Raw genomic sequence first — 17,304 nt, 5'->3', positions numbered from 1 at the left:
AGTTGTTCACCTTCTTAGACAACATTGCAAACGTGAAACAAGACACCTCATCCTGTGATGAAACAATCCTGAAAATGGAAAGATTCTGACCATACGAAACCTAATGCCTTGTCAACCTCAAATATTCTTCACTCTGCCTTAACAAAATTTCTCCTTTCCTTTATGGCTTTATTCCTACGGAAAATACCAAGAAAAGAAATAAACAAAGACACTTGGATTAGCCGCTGAAAGAGGAAAAGTAGACTTGATTTTACAAGAAGAGACTTAAGCCCCCAAACTTTATTGTCTATTTAGGTAGAGCATCAGTTAGGGTGATTAAAAAAACAGCAGCTTCCAATTTTTTTATTATTTTTTTTTTCACTAGAAAATTAGCCGAATACTAACATCTAGACTAATACAATCACAACGGCTACAAAAACAAGGGCTCAAAAAACATATAAAATGGTGCAGCAAGGACACGTTAAGTGTATAGCATATCATTTCCATGCTTCTCACCCCCTTCTGTAGTATTTACAATCCTAAGATTTCTAGTCTTTTTAGTTGGCTTCCCCAACTGAAATACAGGATGCCTGCATAGCCTTCTCACTCCTTTTCTTAAACTTAGCCAGTCTCCATTCTCATATCCATTTGTTAATGTCCGTATCTCACACATTGCAGGCATGCTGCTACCTGATACAGACTCAAATTCTTCTGCTCCGTCAGTCTTCTTCCCAAATCTCCAAAAGTTCTGAGTGTCAGATTCCAGTCTACCCAAAGTGGTAGCCTTCAAGAACTTGCCAATGGCAAGCCCTTCAGGGGCAGAAGACTTGTTTAGATTGAAGGAAGTCAACTTGGTTATGCTTGATGAACGTGAATCATTCTTGCTATTGGGTGAATGAGAACATGATGAGAGCAACCTAGACTTGGCAGCTGATTCCTCCCTCTCTTGAATGGTCTTTAAGATGAGTGTCTTGAGGAAGTTCATTACTTGCACAGCATGAATCAATGCAGTCAATGGATCTGCCATCTGAATCAAAATCAGAGAACCTATTACCAGACCATAAGCATGGACTGTTTTTAAATAAAGATAAAGAGCCAAATTGAAGTATAGCAATCCACTAAGACGTATTATCCCATGCCAGAATGGTGAAATGAAAAGATGAAGAAACACATTTTAAGAAACCTGAGTCATGTTTGGTGCAAAAACCATAGCAATGTTTCGTGCATTCATCTTGTTGTACTGTTCATGCTGCACAACATCTGCCATCAGATTGATTGCCCAATCAAGCAGAGCAGCTTCTGTTGGAGGAAGTAACTTCACAAGTTGAGTGCAGTCATTTTCTGTGTTGCAGTGCATCACCTGTTCAGGTGTGAGAGAATCAAGTACTCCTGTTGGAAGTTCTCTAAGCCATGCCTACAGAGCATCAGAGAAACACACCAATCAACTAAAAAGGAATATACAGAACTAATATATAAAGGGAATATAGCAATAAAACATGGAATTAAACTCCATTAACCATCATACCAGACAACCTAACAATGAAAGTCCACGGTTTTCTAATTGAAACAGTTAAAGTTTTTATACATCGGCAATGCAAAATTTCTGGCTATCTTTTCAGAATACCAATACTTATTGACTTCATGTAAAGCATGTCTTGACCAATCGATAAAATTCCATAAGCAAATTACAAAAGTATTGAGAAAGTTTTATGAAACAAATGAAAACTAATTGCCGTTTTACATTATGCATACATAACAAGTGTATGCAAAATACATACTATATGATCCTATAAGCATACCTTTATCAAACCTGCCAAGCAGTGGACATCAATTCCGTGAGGCACTACACCTTTGTTAAGCTGGTTTCGCACATATTCTTCTTGGCTATTCTCAGCATTTATCCGGAATATTCCTTCTGCCTTCATTGAAACACATGCAAACATTAATCAAAACCGTTAAACTTTCAATAAGGGAAAAAAAAAAAGTAGCACCGATGCCAGTTTTGCTGTTAATTCAAAGAGAAAGAATAAACATACTTTAAGGCCTCCCCCTGAATATAAACGTTTCTGCATCATGAGAAGAATTGTAGGCACACTGTTCCCTCTGTCATCATAAGAACACTGCATGGACTTGGCAGAAACTCCAAAGACGCTTACACTGAACCCCAGAAAAAAAATGTTCCAATCTTGTAAGTCAAACAATAGAAGACAACCAAGTTTGATGCAAGACAATAGTTTCTATTAGCCAAGAATTAAAAACAACGAACGAGAGTGGCTTGTAGTGTATTTCATAAGCACATAAGTTCATAACATGAAAAAATCTGCCTAGATACACGTTAAAAAATCAGATGAATTCAACAATAAGCACACTGAACTTCTCCATAAACATATACATATGTGTATGTATATATACAAACACACGATTTAAGATAATATGTATGCTATACAATCTCTACCATGTAACCGAGAATTTTGTGACAATGTTTTCCTCTCATTTACAACTGACCAATATATATCTTTATGCAATTTTTTGGGGAAAAAAAAAAGTCTAGTGTATATCAATAGAAGCTTCTTCTGTATTACTGTCCTCTGGCAATCTGACCAAGAATAGTTTAATTTAAGGCGAAAGAAACAAAGTTTAAGATAGGTCAAGGGAGCAAGACTAGTAGAGCACTTGAACACAACAACAATGTTCTTCAGAATCCACATCTCAGAGAAGCATATCAACAGTAATGCTTTCGTCAAGTCTTTCAATAAGAGCCAACCAACCACAAGAGATACAGTTGAGCAGGGTATATTATTCTAGTTAGTTGAAAGCAGACCACAAGTACATAGTAGACCAAAGTCATTAAACCACCATCATGATGTCCAACAATTTCAACAGTTTAAGCCCACCAACGCAGCTGTAAAGCTCTTTCTTGTTGGGATAGTTGAGGATACATAAGGAATGTACAAATAAACCACTAAAAATAACAATAACAAAATTTAATAAGGTGATAATCTCAAGCTCAACACAAATAACCCGTTCCATTTAGGCTTATACACAGCCTAAGCTTGATTTTGCAATTAAAGAAAATTACTCTATCATCATAATGGATGATTTAAGATAACATTCGAAATTAATGCATTCCTGAATTATTGAGATCATAATCTGAAGGCCCCCACCAAGGCTGATTCACTACTTAAGTAGAAATGATGCAACAAAAGAAAATCTCTGATCATCAAAATGAACAATTGAAGATCAGCCTCAGAGAATTAATGCATTTATTATGTATTAATGAGAGTTTGGTCATATGAAATTAAATTATCTAGATTTCATAAAATTCATGATAAATTTCAAAGAAGCAATGCAATTAGATGATGTTTAGATCATATCAAATTCCCAAGTAACATCTCATAAAATGCATTTGAGGCATACATTTTAATTATCTTAATGAAATTCAACCACCAACAAACCTGGCACTAGGAGCTCTACTTAGGACCTCAGGCTCAAGCTCAGTAGGCAAACCAAGAAAGCCATTAAACCTATCGAAAGTCACGTGTGACACGTGTTTAACTTCAGTTGGCCAACCAATATCCATAGAAGATACATCTTCTCTCTCAACACTGCATGTAACCAACGACTTCCTCAAAGCCGCCAAGAAAATATCCAGAATCTGGAATTGGTTACTGTTCTGATGACTCGGCGCAGATTTACGACGTTGCCCCTCACTTCTCCCTCCTCCGAATCTCGAACTTGGACTAATAAACGGGATCGAAATCGGGTTTCTCGAAATACTATAACCACCATTCTCGTTCTCCCATTCGAAGTCCTCATCATCCTCTTCTTCTTCTTCTTCGGCATCATCGTTGCTATTTTTGTTACCGTGGTTAAAGAATGGAGTAGGAGGAGCGGAATTGAACTCAGTGAGTCCGACAAGTTCGCAAGATTTAGATCGAAAGAGTCGCGTCATTGAAACACTTTTAGTTAATTTTTGATGACTTAAATTCATTAATGGCAATGAAGAAAAAGGTAAGCAGGAATATGAACAAAATTAAATAAATGCGAGATTGAAAGACAAGAATTACTAATAGAAGAGAAAGAAATGACCAGTAATGATACAGAAAAAGAGGGAAAAAAAGAAAAAAGAAGAGGTGGCGGGTGTTAGAAGAAGTTGAGAAATCTAACTTGGATGAGAGAAGACGAATGATTTTCGTTGAAGCGATAGATAGTCAGCAGATATGCTTAAGAGGAGAGAAGTGACGCGGTTTGCTTTTTGTCATTGTTGTTTTCTTTTTCTTTTTGTTTATTAATTTTATGCCACTAATTGACTCAGCTGTTTCGGGTCTAAGAAACCGGGCTTACAACGAAACCAATAAATTTCGAGCTCATCCTTTGGTAGGTTGGATATTATACTTTTACCGCTTAAACAACCCCACACTTGATTTTTATGTTTTTCTTTTGGGTGAGTGAAGTATTTGTTAGCTTTTGATGCAGAAGAGAAAGCTGGTTGACAAGTGGAGGCTTTGAGCTGATACATGAGATGAAAGTGTGTGTTTTGTAAAGTAAAAATGTAGTGTTGCCAAATGCTAACTACATTCGTATTATATAAGGAGGGAGGTTGTAGAGTGAATAATAATAAGGCGGTGGTTAATTACTTAATTCCGGTAGATGGGTTACGGGTCTTTATCCGATACTTGTTTTGGATCTTTGGTTGGTGGTGTGTATTAAGTGATCCCACTACAAGTAAAAATTGAATTGGTTGAAAGAGATTTTGAAGGACCAATTTCTTGACAAGTATAAATGAATGGGGACGCTTTGGGGAACGAGGATTTGGATCTATTTAGTGAGTGGATTTGCACACTTTTCCTTGTTTGGTATTTTGTTGGCCAGGCCTGACATTACAATCACGTGGGCACATGGAATTGTTCCTTTCTTGTTCCCAACCTTGTGAAGGATAACTCCTAATAAGTATCGGGACACAGGGAAGAACGTTATGGTCCCTTTCGAGCCCATTCTCTATAATTTGAAAGTACTATTCCTAATGCTACTATTTGGACACCCCCCGCCCCCAAAAAAAAAAAAAACCCATAATATAAAGCACGAAAATTTAATAATAAAAATCATTTTCATTATTTAATATATCTTGAATTAAAGTTTACGGTAGATAACAAGAAGTTATGTGTGAACATTTCCCATGCAAATCATGCAAATATGGCAATCCAACATTACTTCTCCTCCGGTGGATGCTGATTTGACGGTGTTTTACGTGGTCCATCATTTTCCACGGTTCACATGTGTGCCGTGTCGCCAGTTAACTTCAATTCGTTTTGGTCACAGGCATTTCCGTGAACCTAACTAGCTGCCATTTAGTCGTTTTCTTAAGGTTTGAGTGCAGGGTTGGTTAAGCAAAAATAATTAAGAGGATTAATTTAAATAATCACTTCTTAAATGTTTATATGAAAATAATTACTTCACTGTCATTTATATCCATTTATATCCATGTACCTTTTGAACATCTCTTTTCCATTTCGTTAACCATTTTGAAGATTTGAAGTGATTTTGATGATGTAAAATTAAAAAAATGACGACCATATGAAGGAAATATTGTAGTCATAACAGTCTCTTCCCGGAATTCCATATGTCTTTTTTTTTTTTTTTTTGACTTGTCAAAATATTGACCGAAATAGTAGTATTTGCAGTGTTAAAGATGCTGATGATGATGATGATCATTCCCTGATATCAAGCTTGCGAAGATCCACGGTAGCTTGTTGTGAGAGCATGACGGATCATGCATTGCCGTCTCATGCAAACAAAAGGAGATAAGACATTAGCTATGAGGTGTCCTCTGTATCTATATGAGTTCCTTTCAAGCTACTCCAAAAATATTATGTCAAGCCCCCACAGCGCTTTCGGGTTAGGTGAACCCATTTATGTTTTTATGTAATGGCCTAACTAATCACCAACTAGAATAAACTCGTTATCCGAATCCTTGGTCCAAGTTTTAAGGCATTAAAATATAGCAGTTAAATTTAGTCTAAGCAACCGGATTTTATAAGTTGGCATTTAAAGAAATTTCAATTCAGATCTAAACTAATATGTAACTGAAATCAACTCCTAACCGAACTATTACAAGTATACTTAACTCAAATCAATTCAATCTCATACCAAACAACTTTCAGATTATCCAATTACATTTTACCAATTCATCAAATCCAATAGGTTTAAATACTGCCTTGTTGACCGGGCTGGACTAGACTTATGGGTAAAGTGACATCAATTTGAGAAAGGGCCCAATAAGTTGAACCCATTTTGAAGCATTTGTGACTGATGATCATTTAAGTAATAACGGCGTAAAAATAGGTCCGCATCAAAATAGGGGACCATGGTGATCATACCCAGGCCACAAATTTGAAACAATTATTATGAATTGCCTAATTGATTATGGTTTCCACTAAATAGTGCGGTTTGTTTTCTTGTTTCTTAGAATGAGTAATAGATTTTGTCATGTACAAGTTGTTGTGTCACTTTTACAAACTCATAATCCTTTGGCTTGGCTTGGCTTTTATCTATGTTAAATATGGATATATGCATTGCATTCTTTCGATTGTGTGGCTACTGTTAGTTCAACTAAATTTGGTAATCAGTCTTGTTAAATGTTAATGTTACAGCATTAGCCTAATCATGAAAATATATATTTTTTAAGTAAGAAAATATATTAACCAAAAATAGATAAAAAGGTTTTTAAAAGAATAACCCAAAAATAACTTAAATTTGCACTTCTCGAAAGGTAAATAACAACTACAAAAAAAATCTTTTATTCTTAGGAGTTTATTAAAATTCAAATAAAGATAAATAAGAGTGTAAGAGGAGGATAATATAAAAGGAGAGTACTTGCCAATTCCAATGTACAAGCAAGCACTATAAGATAATTACAATCCAAAATCAATCCAACAGGCAGAGAAATCTGGACAGCACAGGACCGTTTTAGAATGCTGCAGCAACAAAGGAACTGGGCAGCAGCTGGAAAATCTTGGCAGAAGCTGCTACAGCAAAACTGGGCAGAAGGCTGGTTGCAGCAGCTATGCAGCTGTTGCTTTTTCCCAAAAAAAAAAGGATATTCGGGATTTACTGTGCTTAAATCATCAACATAACAACCATTAATGATGTTAAGCACAGTAAATCCCGAATATCTTTACTTTTTTTTTTTTGGAAAAAGCAAATCATCACTAATTTAAATTGTTTTCCACATTAACCACAGTGTAAGTATGTGTGTGACCATCATAATGATTATTCACTTTCTTTCTCTGTTAAAAAAATGAACCCAAATGAAGCTACTTGTAGGTTTCAGAGACTGACCAATTTTCACATAATTAATATGTTAATAAATAAGAGTCTTCAAGTTTCTTGTACTCAAGTTCACCAGCCTCCATAGCTCTACTTATCTTCATTTAGTCTTTATATTTCGCTTTTGTTTTTAGGCCCTTCCTTTCTCTATTGAAATTTAAAAATTATTTATTTGAACAACAGTGTAAATTGAATGCATACCCAGTGCTAAATAATTCCAGACTGGTATGTATTGCAATTGGATTTAAGTATTTTACCTAAATTGGGTTTAGAGTAAATTCTCAACAATAATAATAATTATGCATTTAATTTTTAACATTATAGTATAAATGAGATCACTAATTTGGTGAAGTCAAACAAGCTACAGCTGCAATTAAAATGGTTTTTTAATTCTACCCATCCGCTGCTTGGTCATATTTAATGTGCACATGGGTGGTCAAAATTTAATCTCATATACAGAACTCCAAACAATCCTATATCATTTTAATAATAATAATAATATGATCTAATTCCCCAGGCCTTAAGACATGTTCGTCATCATCAAGTAATTATCATTTTAATAACAAATTTTAAGCATAATTTATGATCTACTAATTAATATTACCCTGAGATTATGAACTTAACGAATCGGCGGTTAAGAAATTGCCCAATTGGATAAATTTGTATTGCTTATGAAACACAGTATACTTGCCTATTTAGAACCTTCGGACAAGGCAAGCTGTGCGTGTTCGTCAGCGCTCAGATTCTATATAATCCTATTCAAGGACTACTGCGTCCATGGATTTTACTTTACTCGCTTCTGAGCCCAATGAATGCCACGTGTATAAAGTAATGCAAGTGGACAACAGGAGATAGAAAACCAGTGTGTTTTGCAGATAGTAATTAAAAAAAATTAGATTAAAAATCCCAGTTAACACATAGATGATGATTTGGCATCGGAAAATCGTGTTACCTTCTTGACTTAGTGATTTTCACCTTTCATTTCTGAATCGAAAATTCAAACGTCAGTGAATTGTACCATTTTTGTTTGCCTTGAAGTTGCTTATAGTTTTCACATCTATCTGTGTTTGTGTTTGTTTTTGTTTTTGTTTTTGTTATACTCTTTTCTTAACAGAATTTGTCTCTTCTCCTTTTTCTATCTCTGAATGTCTGTCTCAGTCTCCCTCTGACTCAAAAATTCTCTTCGTTTATCGTTTTCTCGGAGTAGATCTCTCTCCTATTATAATATATACTCTTTCTCCGGTGATCATCAGATCCGTGTGGGAGATTCTGTTCCGTCCGATGTGTGGAGTTTGACTGAGTCTCGATCGGACATAGTGCCGCTTCAAGATTTATTGCGATGGGACAGTGTTATGGTAAGACCATTCCTACATCTGAAAATGATACAGCTAACACAACAACCGTGGTTGTATCCGCCAATCAAAATCAAACGCCGTTACGGCCGTCAACTCCCGGTAATGGCTTACTGCCTGTTAAGTATACACCTAGCCGCACTTCCAACCCTAGTCCCTGGCCTAGTCCATTTCCTCACGGCTCCTCTGCCAGTCCACTGCCACCTGGCGTCTCTCCTTCTCCGGCTAGAGCATCTACCCCGAGAAGATTCTTTCGGAGGCCTTTCCCCCCACCGTCTCCGGCGAAGCACATAAAGGCTTCTTTAGCTAAGCGTTTTGGCGGCGGGAAGCCCAAGGAGAGTACAATTCCAGAGGATTGTGGAGCGGAGCAGGAGCAGTCTCTTGACAAGAGCTTCGGATACGGTAAGAATTTCGGAGCTAAGTTCGAACTAGGGAAGGAAGTAGGGCGAGGACATTTTGGTCATACATGCTCTGCCAGAGGTAAAAAGGGTGAGCTCAGAGATCAACCAGTTGCTGTTAAGATCATTTCCAAAGCCAAGGTACTATGCAATGCTAATATGAGATTGTTGTCTTGTTCAATTTTTCTTTCAATTATTTAAAAACCATAATCTATCGCCATTGGTTTTGTACGGACTGTAGCTATTGCTTTAATACATTCAGTGGACTCTGCTTCATTTCTGGGTTTTGAATGAGATACTTTACTGCTGGTTGCTCTATGTTTTGTTTTCTTTATTCAATTGTTTTTTGCAGCGATATTTTTGTGCTTTTATCAGGTTCTGGAAATGGTTTGCAAATGATTTGTAATGTTCAAAATGGTTGGATATTTTATCTTTAGCTGATAAGTGATTGTCAGGAAAACTGTTGATTAATACTAGCACAACATTAGGGTTCGGAATTCTCAGAATTATAAATTTACACAGATCAATGCTAGATGTAAAGTAAATGAAGTTATCTAATTACCAGTCTTATGGATAATGCTGGTAATTTTGGTTTTGATTCTTAAATTGAAATGTGATTCTGATCGGCTTATCCCAAGAATTTGGTTGTTCATTCTAAAACATGCTGCACGTGGCAGGGATTTAGAGGATCTGCCTCTTCTTTTGAATTGAATTTTATTTCCTTGTTCGGCATTTTGTTCAAAAAGAAAAAAAAATTATTACAATGATACTAAGGTGTGATATTCACAAAAGAAATTGGCATGTTTTTCAGTATCCAACAGATTTATGGGATATCTGACAAGTCTAAAGCAGCTTCCTTGAGGCTATACCTTGGGAAGTGAGCCAAGAGTTAAATCAGCTGAAGCATTTTATCACTTAGGGCAAAAAACTTTGATAAGAGTTGTTTGTGTGAAACACATTGCCAAAAACAGCGAAAACATGGTTGTCCGTTGAGCATACATAGTATTTGAGGAACTCTCGAGGCATTGAAGTTTGAGATTGCTTTGTCTAAAATACAATCTGTCTTCAACTATCTGGGGACTCCGTAGCATATACATTATGCAATGTGAATTTATTTAGTCCTTTCGGTTTAAGGACTCTTACAATGTCCTATAGCCATGCTGCATAATGTCCACGAAAATAGGTGGCAATGTGTTAAACAGTGTAAAAGTTTAAAAGACATGTCTGCAACACCTTGTTGCATTAATATGAAACTAAATTTTCTAAGTATATTGTTATTGCTCTAGTTTACAATTAGAGTTGAGATCAGTCTACACTACTTACATGTTGTTGATCCTTGATGTATATCATACTCTGTGTGCTAAGTGTTTGCAATTACAAGAATTCACGTTGCTGGATGACTCCTTAAGGCATGTTTGGGGTTTTTTCTTGGATGAATTTAACAGTAATGGGGTTGAAAAGAAATTGAGTGTATCTTTTATGCAAAAGAGGGTTGAGGTGATGCGTGTTGCTTATTTATTTTGGTTTTTGATTGAAATTTTTATGAAATCTGATGGGCAAGGTAAACATTGCTGAGAGTGAATAAATAAAATTTTTTATGGATATAACTAATAAGGTGGCTGAGATGGTGTTGGATCAGTACAGTTTTACTAAATTGCAGACTATCAATAATGCTTGAGGGAAGTTGTGGGTTTAAAGTTTCCAGGAATAGAAGGGTGTGGGAAATTTTTTGTTTGCTCTCATTGCTGTAAAACAAATGTCATGTACACAGTATCTTAGATACTACACGAGTGAATATAGCGACCACGTGGCTTAGCCTAGTTTTAATTTATGCCAACTTAAACTGGATGATTTTCATTGATTCCTGTGAGTAAAGAAAAATAATTATATTGCCTTTATTTCTAATATTCCTTTATTGTCAACTTCTGATATATGTATCCTCGTTCAAGTAAATGTTGATTGTTTCGCAAAAGCGCTGGAAAAAAGTTAATTTTTAACCATTTTATGCATGTTGATCGTTAAGTACTTACTCCTGGTTTCATTTGTTGTCGTTTTGCAAATGAAGAGATATTATGGTCTTTACGTCAGCTACACTCTCTTTTCAAATAGCGACAATTTTGAAAGTATAATTTAAAATACAATGTTGAAACCCTTGTTTTGGAATATATACTGAGCCTTAAGATTAGGGAGTGAGCCCAGACAAACAGCACATGAATGCTTGCAAAAATTAAGATTTATAGGAATTAAATGGGACACTATCTTGTACTCAATCTTTGAATGCTTTACTTCGTAAGCAATTGGAGAATCTCACATTTTCCTCTCATAAGTTTAGCTGTTAATTATCATTGTCTTATATCTGCTCATACCTGATATTTATTATTTGATTTTGCATTTGCTACACAACCCAAATTTGTAGAGGCTTTAAATTTTTCTTTAAATTCATGATTAGTTGATGTGTAGTTTTTGCAATATATATTGACAAGATTTATTTGGCAGATGACAACAGCAATATCAATCGAAGATGTTCGTAGGGAGGTGAAAATATTGAAAGCGCTATCAGGACACAATAATCTGGTCAAATTTTATGATGCATGTGAGGATGCGAATAATGTGTACATAGTCATGGAGTATGTCTTTTCTTGTCTTCTATTAAAGTAAGATAGGGAGATGAAATTTAGAATTGTTAAAAGTTGCTTGCTGTTTCCTTTTGTCTTTGAAATTTTTACCTACATTGTGTGAAGTAACAATCTTCATATTGGCCTTTTTGTGAAATATGTTATCTCGTCTATTCTTAAGCCTCACTATAGATCATTGGACATGATTTTATTAAAATAAGCTTATTCCTGCATCATAGAGCTTGAGGTCTAAGGATCAATCCCCTTGTGTCTGGGGAGTTTTGGGTTGGGTGTTTAGTAAAAGGGACGTTACAGATTTCTGAATGTTGGTGTCTGACTGTTTTCGTTGTTAACATGGCAGATTGTGTGAAGGTGGAGAACTACTGGACCGAATTTTAGCAAGGTAAATATTCACTATTCTCTTTTAAGGTCTCAGTTTTTTTTTATTGGTTCCATAGAGAATTTGTATGATAACTGTGTCATCTAAGCACAGAACCATCATCTTAATATGTAAGCTGTTATTTGAATGGATTCATATATTACTCATAATAATTGTTGTTAATTCATTTATTCTATTATAGTATTGAACTGCTTACAAAATTATATGCAAGATAGAATGAACAGTTGAACTGATATGGACAACAAAATGGACACTTGAATAATGGAAATGGTACATGTAAAGACTCAGAGGAGATTCTTGTCAATTGCAGGGGAGGAAGGTACACAGAGGATGATGCAAAAGCTATACTTGTGCAAATTCTAAGTGTGGTTTCATTTTGTCATCTTCAAGGTGTTGTGCACCGTGACTTAAAGCCAGAGGTTTGAGTCTAATTCATTATCTATTTCTTTAGCTGGGTACTTTGGTCTTTCTTTGCTCTCTCTATCCAACGCCAGAGGAAGGGTTGGATCAAGTGTTTAAGGATTTTCGCCTTTGCTATCTTAGCAATTCTTTAACTTATACTTCTTATTGTAACAGAATTTCCTCTTCACTTCTAGACATGATGATACTGATATGAAGCTAATTGATTTTGGTCTCTCTGACTTTATCAGACCAGGTATGAACTTCAACCATATTAGTACTCTGCATTGTATAGAATCTCTATGCCCTTCAAAAATTAATAAATTTGCAAATTGAGGCTACCAGTGAGCTTGTCAAGCTTTCCTATCCAGAGGAACAGTGTCCAGTTAATATTTTGTTAAAGGATATTGTATCTGCAAATTTCCTTTCCAGGCCTTCATTTTAGGATAATTTTATTTAAACTTGGATCCACAACTAGTATGCATGCTTGGGTGACAGAAGCGACATGTACACTCTTGGAACTTATCGACATATCTGACTATTTTGCTTGATTTGAGCACTGTGATTTTGGAGCAAAAAAGGATAGGTTATCAACAATGCCAAATTTGTTTGTGAACTCCAGAACTGGATTCCCATCTGAGATTATACAACATAAGAAACCTATGACTTCAGATTTTACCCTTATCATAGAAAATTACATGTATTATGAGAAACGGCCTAAATATTGTTTAATAGAAGCCAATTCACTTATGGTGCATTCCATGTAGTATCTACTCTGCTTCTATTGAGTAAACATTTTCCCTACTTTGGAACGTGTAAAACAAAAGTAATTCTAAAGGTTTGTATTAAATTCAGTGTTTGTGATGCATTCTGTTATTACTTGAACATTGATGCGATCAAATGCTATATATAGTAATAATTTTTTTCCATTCCTACCTATTGTGTTCTTCTGTTTTTCTGCTTTTAACTTTTAATATTTGTGCAAAGGCACTCCCATCCCATTGAGATATATTTGCACGGTAGCAGGTTATTAATAATAATACTGTGAATATAACATCAGAAGCTTGAAATTTGTGCTAACTTGGGCTAGCTTTATCATTGGCAACTTAAAAGAGATGTTTATGCTGGTTGAGTATTGAACTTTGATGAAAATTCTAGAATGTGTCTCTTTCTCGTGCAAAATTGTCATTAGATCACAAGACTAGATATCCAATGTTCTTTTAAACTTTTGCTTATTAATAATTTGCCAGTTGTTTGATGCCTTAGAATTCTCTAACTTTATTCCTTCTGTGTACATATGTGCAGAGGAAAGACTTAATGATATTGTTGGAAGTGCATACTATGTGGCGCCTGAAGTCTTGCATAGATCTTATAGTCTGGAGGCGGATATATGGAGCATTGGTGTCATCACCTATATATTGTTATGTGGAAGCCGACCTTTCTGGGCAAGGACAGAGTCTGGCATTTTCCGTGCAGTGCTAAGATCTGATCTCAACTTTGATGATTTACCCTGGCCTTCTGTCTCGCCTGAGGCTAAGGACTTTGTAAAGAGACTCCTGAACAAGGACTACCGGAAACGAATGACTGCTGTTCAAGCTTTAAGTAAGTTAGTAATTCCTCTGTTGCTTTCTGAAATTTTGCTGGATATTAGTTGCAGGTGGGAGTGTATAAATGCCACAAGCCTGTCCCTTTATTTTTGGCTTGAAAAGTAGTAGTTTTTTGTGATAATACAAAGTATGTAAGATATACTTCTAGGACAATGAAATAAAGTCTCTCTTGCCCTCTGCCTCACCCTCCCCCAGTAATTGGGTTTTAAGAACTGTTGTTTGCTTCAAAGTATATATCAGAAGAATTAAACTTAGCTTTATATATTATCGTTGAGGCATTCAAAACAGCTTTTTCAAATCTTTTCAATTCTGTGGTACTCATTTCACAAAGTAAAAATATCATTGACCTCACAAAAGTTGGTTTTACCTAGAATTGAGGTTTCTTTGTTATTGTAGGTCAGTCTATTTATAAATTTTCTTAAACTAAATAACGCTTTTACCGACTGCAGCTCACCCTTGGTTGCGCAATGATGATCGGCCTGTTCCTTTGGATATATTGATCTACAAGTTGGTGAAGTCATACCTCCATGCTACACCTTTGAAACGTACAACACTGAAGGTATTGTTCTTGTTGTAATAACATGATGTAAACCTTTTTATTTTTGTTTTTATGTATGCACTTGTTATCATATTGTTGTTTGCTGTGGTAACTAATTGATAATGCTAGTTTAATCTATGTTTACAAAATCTGATATTCTATATAACTATAAACTACTTGCTGAAAGTTTTTGATACTTTTAAATTTATATTGAGAATTCTGGGGACATTTTGTATTAATATTGACATGAGCAGGTTGTGTGTGTGTGTGTGTATACATATATATAGAAGTAGTAAAATTAAGTTTTTCCCTACTATAAAATATGGCCAGTTTTGAGTATTCAATTTGTTAGAGATCCATTTTCTTAAAAGCTAAAAAATGGAATTATGGAGAGAATATTATGTTTTCTCTTGTGGTCCCAACTCATGTTGGTGGTATTTTCTGTAACTGCAGGCTCTCTCGAAAGCTTTGACCGAAGATGAGTTGGTGTATCTTAGAGCACAATTCAGGCTGCTGGAACCAAATAAAGATGGAAGCGTATCTCTTGATAATTTTAGATTGGTTATCTTCTGCTCTTATCTGTTTTAATTTTATTGTCTAATCTAGAGCATCTCATTGGTCTTTGTTCTTCATATAGAGATAATTATGGCTATAAGAAATTAATGGTGCAGGCTTTAGGGAGAAACGCAACTGACGCTATGAGGGAGTCAAGGGTTCCTGATGTTCTTAATGCGGTATGATAATTTATATAATTTACTGGAGTTGTCCTCTCTTTTTCTTTAAAAATTAAATATACAACCCTCAAGTTTCCAAACTTCTTTAACAGCTACTTGCGGTTTTGATATGATTTAGGATTAAATTTGCAGGCTTTATTGATTAATTTCTTTGAAGATTTTGCACTATTGAGTTTTTGTCCATAGCAGATTAATAGATTTTAGCACGTGAATCTCTTTTTCTGCTTTTGAAGAGATTTTGCTTTATACTGTAGTAGCTTTGACACATATCTGGATCTTCATCAAGCTCCTTCTACTATAATATTTTGCATTTAACTCAATATTTCTAAAATATTTGTTTGCCCATGTATACAACTGTGCTTCATCAATCACTTGTCAGATGGAATCACTTGCATATAGGAAGATGTCTTTTGAAGAGTTTTGTGCAGCTGCAATCAGCACACATCAACTGGAGGCTCTTGAAGGATGGGAACAAATAGCCTGCACAGCTTTTGAGCATTTTGAGCAAGAGGGTAACCGAGTCATTTCGATTGAAGAATTGGCCCGGGTATGCTGAGTTCTTTTCAAAATTATTTGAGTCTCTCTTTTATCTTTACTGATGTGCTCTTGTATGCATTTGTGATTTATCTCTATTATAACTCATGACTGCAGGAATTGAATGTTGGCCCTTCAGCTTATGCATATCTGAAGGATTGGATTAGAAACTCAGATGGAAAACTTAGTTTACTTGGATATACAAAATTTTTGCATGGTGTGACACTTCGAAGTTCAAACACAAGACACCATTAGTTTTTAGCCTTTTGACATGTTAGTTTTTTTAATTAAAAAAAATATGCATTTGGTGAACTTGGAGGGTTTGCTTCTTTTTCTTTCTTTATTTTATTTTAATTACTTCTGGGTTGGGGTACAGAAAGATGTGCATAAATGGATGTTAGTCAAAGTTATGAGATTGTTGAGGCAAATTTACCGTGAAGGTTTTATTCTTTGCTCATACCCTATTTTGGCACACTAACATGGAATATGGGTTTGAGCTGAAATTGTGATTAGTGGTTAATTTATGGAGACCGAAAAGGTCAATGGATAGCAAAAGATTGTAACAATTGTTTTCATTTTTGTTTACTGAAGTTTATTCTGGAATTTGTATTCATGGCGTATCAAGTGTTGGAATGGAACCCATTCAAACTACTCCAAGTTTGAATTCAAGCTTTGAACAATCCAGTCGAGTTTGAGTAAATGTTTGGATTTGTTTTTTAATAAATGAATGCATTCAAACATTCGAGTCTGAATTGGCTAAGATAAAATTCAGAATTAAATCGTTTTTAGTCAAAGGTTTGGATGGTAATTATTACGTGGGTGGAAGAGGTCCCTTCATTGAGCTAATAACAATTAACCAAAGTTGAAAATTGATATAATGACGTTGTTCATTCGGATTTGGAATTCAAAAGTCAAATTTTTTTGTCTCTGATTTACTCAATGGAATTGGACCACATTTCAGCTTTGCCGGTTCTCGTGTTTTAGAAAATCAATTCATTAATCAGTGTTCTTGTAGCCAGTTAGTTCTTCAGTCTTGATAATCAGGCAAATAAATCATGATTTATGTTGAATGAATGTGAGCTATAACCGGAAGATGTACAATAATTTCAATAGTGCATCTAGGCATGAAATATTCCAAGTCTTAAACGCAAACACGAGACACATATGGTAATTACAATACAGTCTCCAATTTGTCGCCACTACATATATTGTGATGAAACTGAGGTCTGAGTTGACTTTATTTTTTAATCTTCATAGATGACCAATAGCATGATTGAAATTCATCCAGGTATAAAATTAATAGATATTAATTAAGGTTGTGGCCCTCCAATTATCAAATTCACAGCTATATTTCATATTATTTCAAGAACATGTTTGGGCATGCACTAAAAATAATATTAGACGGCGCATTGTGTTTGTGTT

At 35.2% G+C, this 17,304-nt stretch overlaps 2 protein-coding genes across 3 annotated transcripts; one reads left to right on the top strand and one right to left on the bottom strand.

Moving 5' to 3' along the window:
• Nucleotides 1-315: 315 nt before the first annotated feature.
• Nucleotides 316-4,249, bottom strand: LOC123224355 (rho GTPase-activating protein 3-like). The gene is made up of 5 exons (XM_044647993.1): nucleotides 3,435-4,249; nucleotides 2,016-2,136; nucleotides 1,779-1,898; nucleotides 1,163-1,393; nucleotides 316-1,006 (listed from the first exon to the last, which is right to left on the bottom strand). Exons 1-5 carry the CDS (start codon nucleotides 3,968-3,970, stop codon nucleotides 461-463), a joined length of 1,554 nt encoding a protein of 517 aa, XP_044503928.1. The 5' UTR covers nucleotides 3,971-4,249; the 3' UTR covers nucleotides 316-460.
• Nucleotides 4,250-8,176: 3,927 nt separating this feature from the next.
• LOC123223862 (CDPK-related kinase 3-like) lies at nucleotides 8,177-16,448 on the top strand. Of its 2 annotated transcripts, XM_044647291.1 has the most exons (12): nucleotides 8,177-8,308; nucleotides 8,559-9,196; nucleotides 11,552-11,682; nucleotides 12,032-12,073; nucleotides 12,381-12,489; nucleotides 12,647-12,725; nucleotides 13,775-14,071; nucleotides 14,526-14,635; nucleotides 15,068-15,175; nucleotides 15,286-15,348; nucleotides 15,728-15,895; nucleotides 16,000-16,448. In XM_044647291.1, the coding sequence occupies exons 2-12, from the start codon at nucleotides 8,645-8,647 to the stop codon at nucleotides 16,135-16,137; spliced, it is 1,797 nt and encodes a 598-aa protein (XP_044503226.1). In that variant the 5' UTR covers nucleotides 8,177-8,308; nucleotides 8,559-8,644; the 3' UTR covers nucleotides 16,138-16,448. The 2 variants fall into 2 exon arrangements, with proteins under 2 accessions (XP_044503226.1, XP_044503225.1); XM_044647290.1 differs by having other exon boundaries at nucleotides 8,200-9,196.
• Nucleotides 16,449-17,304: the final 856 nt, after the last annotated feature.

This window comes from Mangifera indica, chromosome 8, assembly GCF_011075055.1.
Source record: "Mangifera indica cultivar Alphonso chromosome 8, CATAS_Mindica_2.1, whole genome shotgun sequence".
NCBI lineage: Eukaryota > Viridiplantae > Streptophyta > Magnoliopsida > Sapindales > Anacardiaceae > Mangifera > Mangifera indica.
The sequence above is the reverse complement of the archived record's forward strand: the minus strand, read 5'-3'. Positions and strand labels throughout refer to the sequence as shown.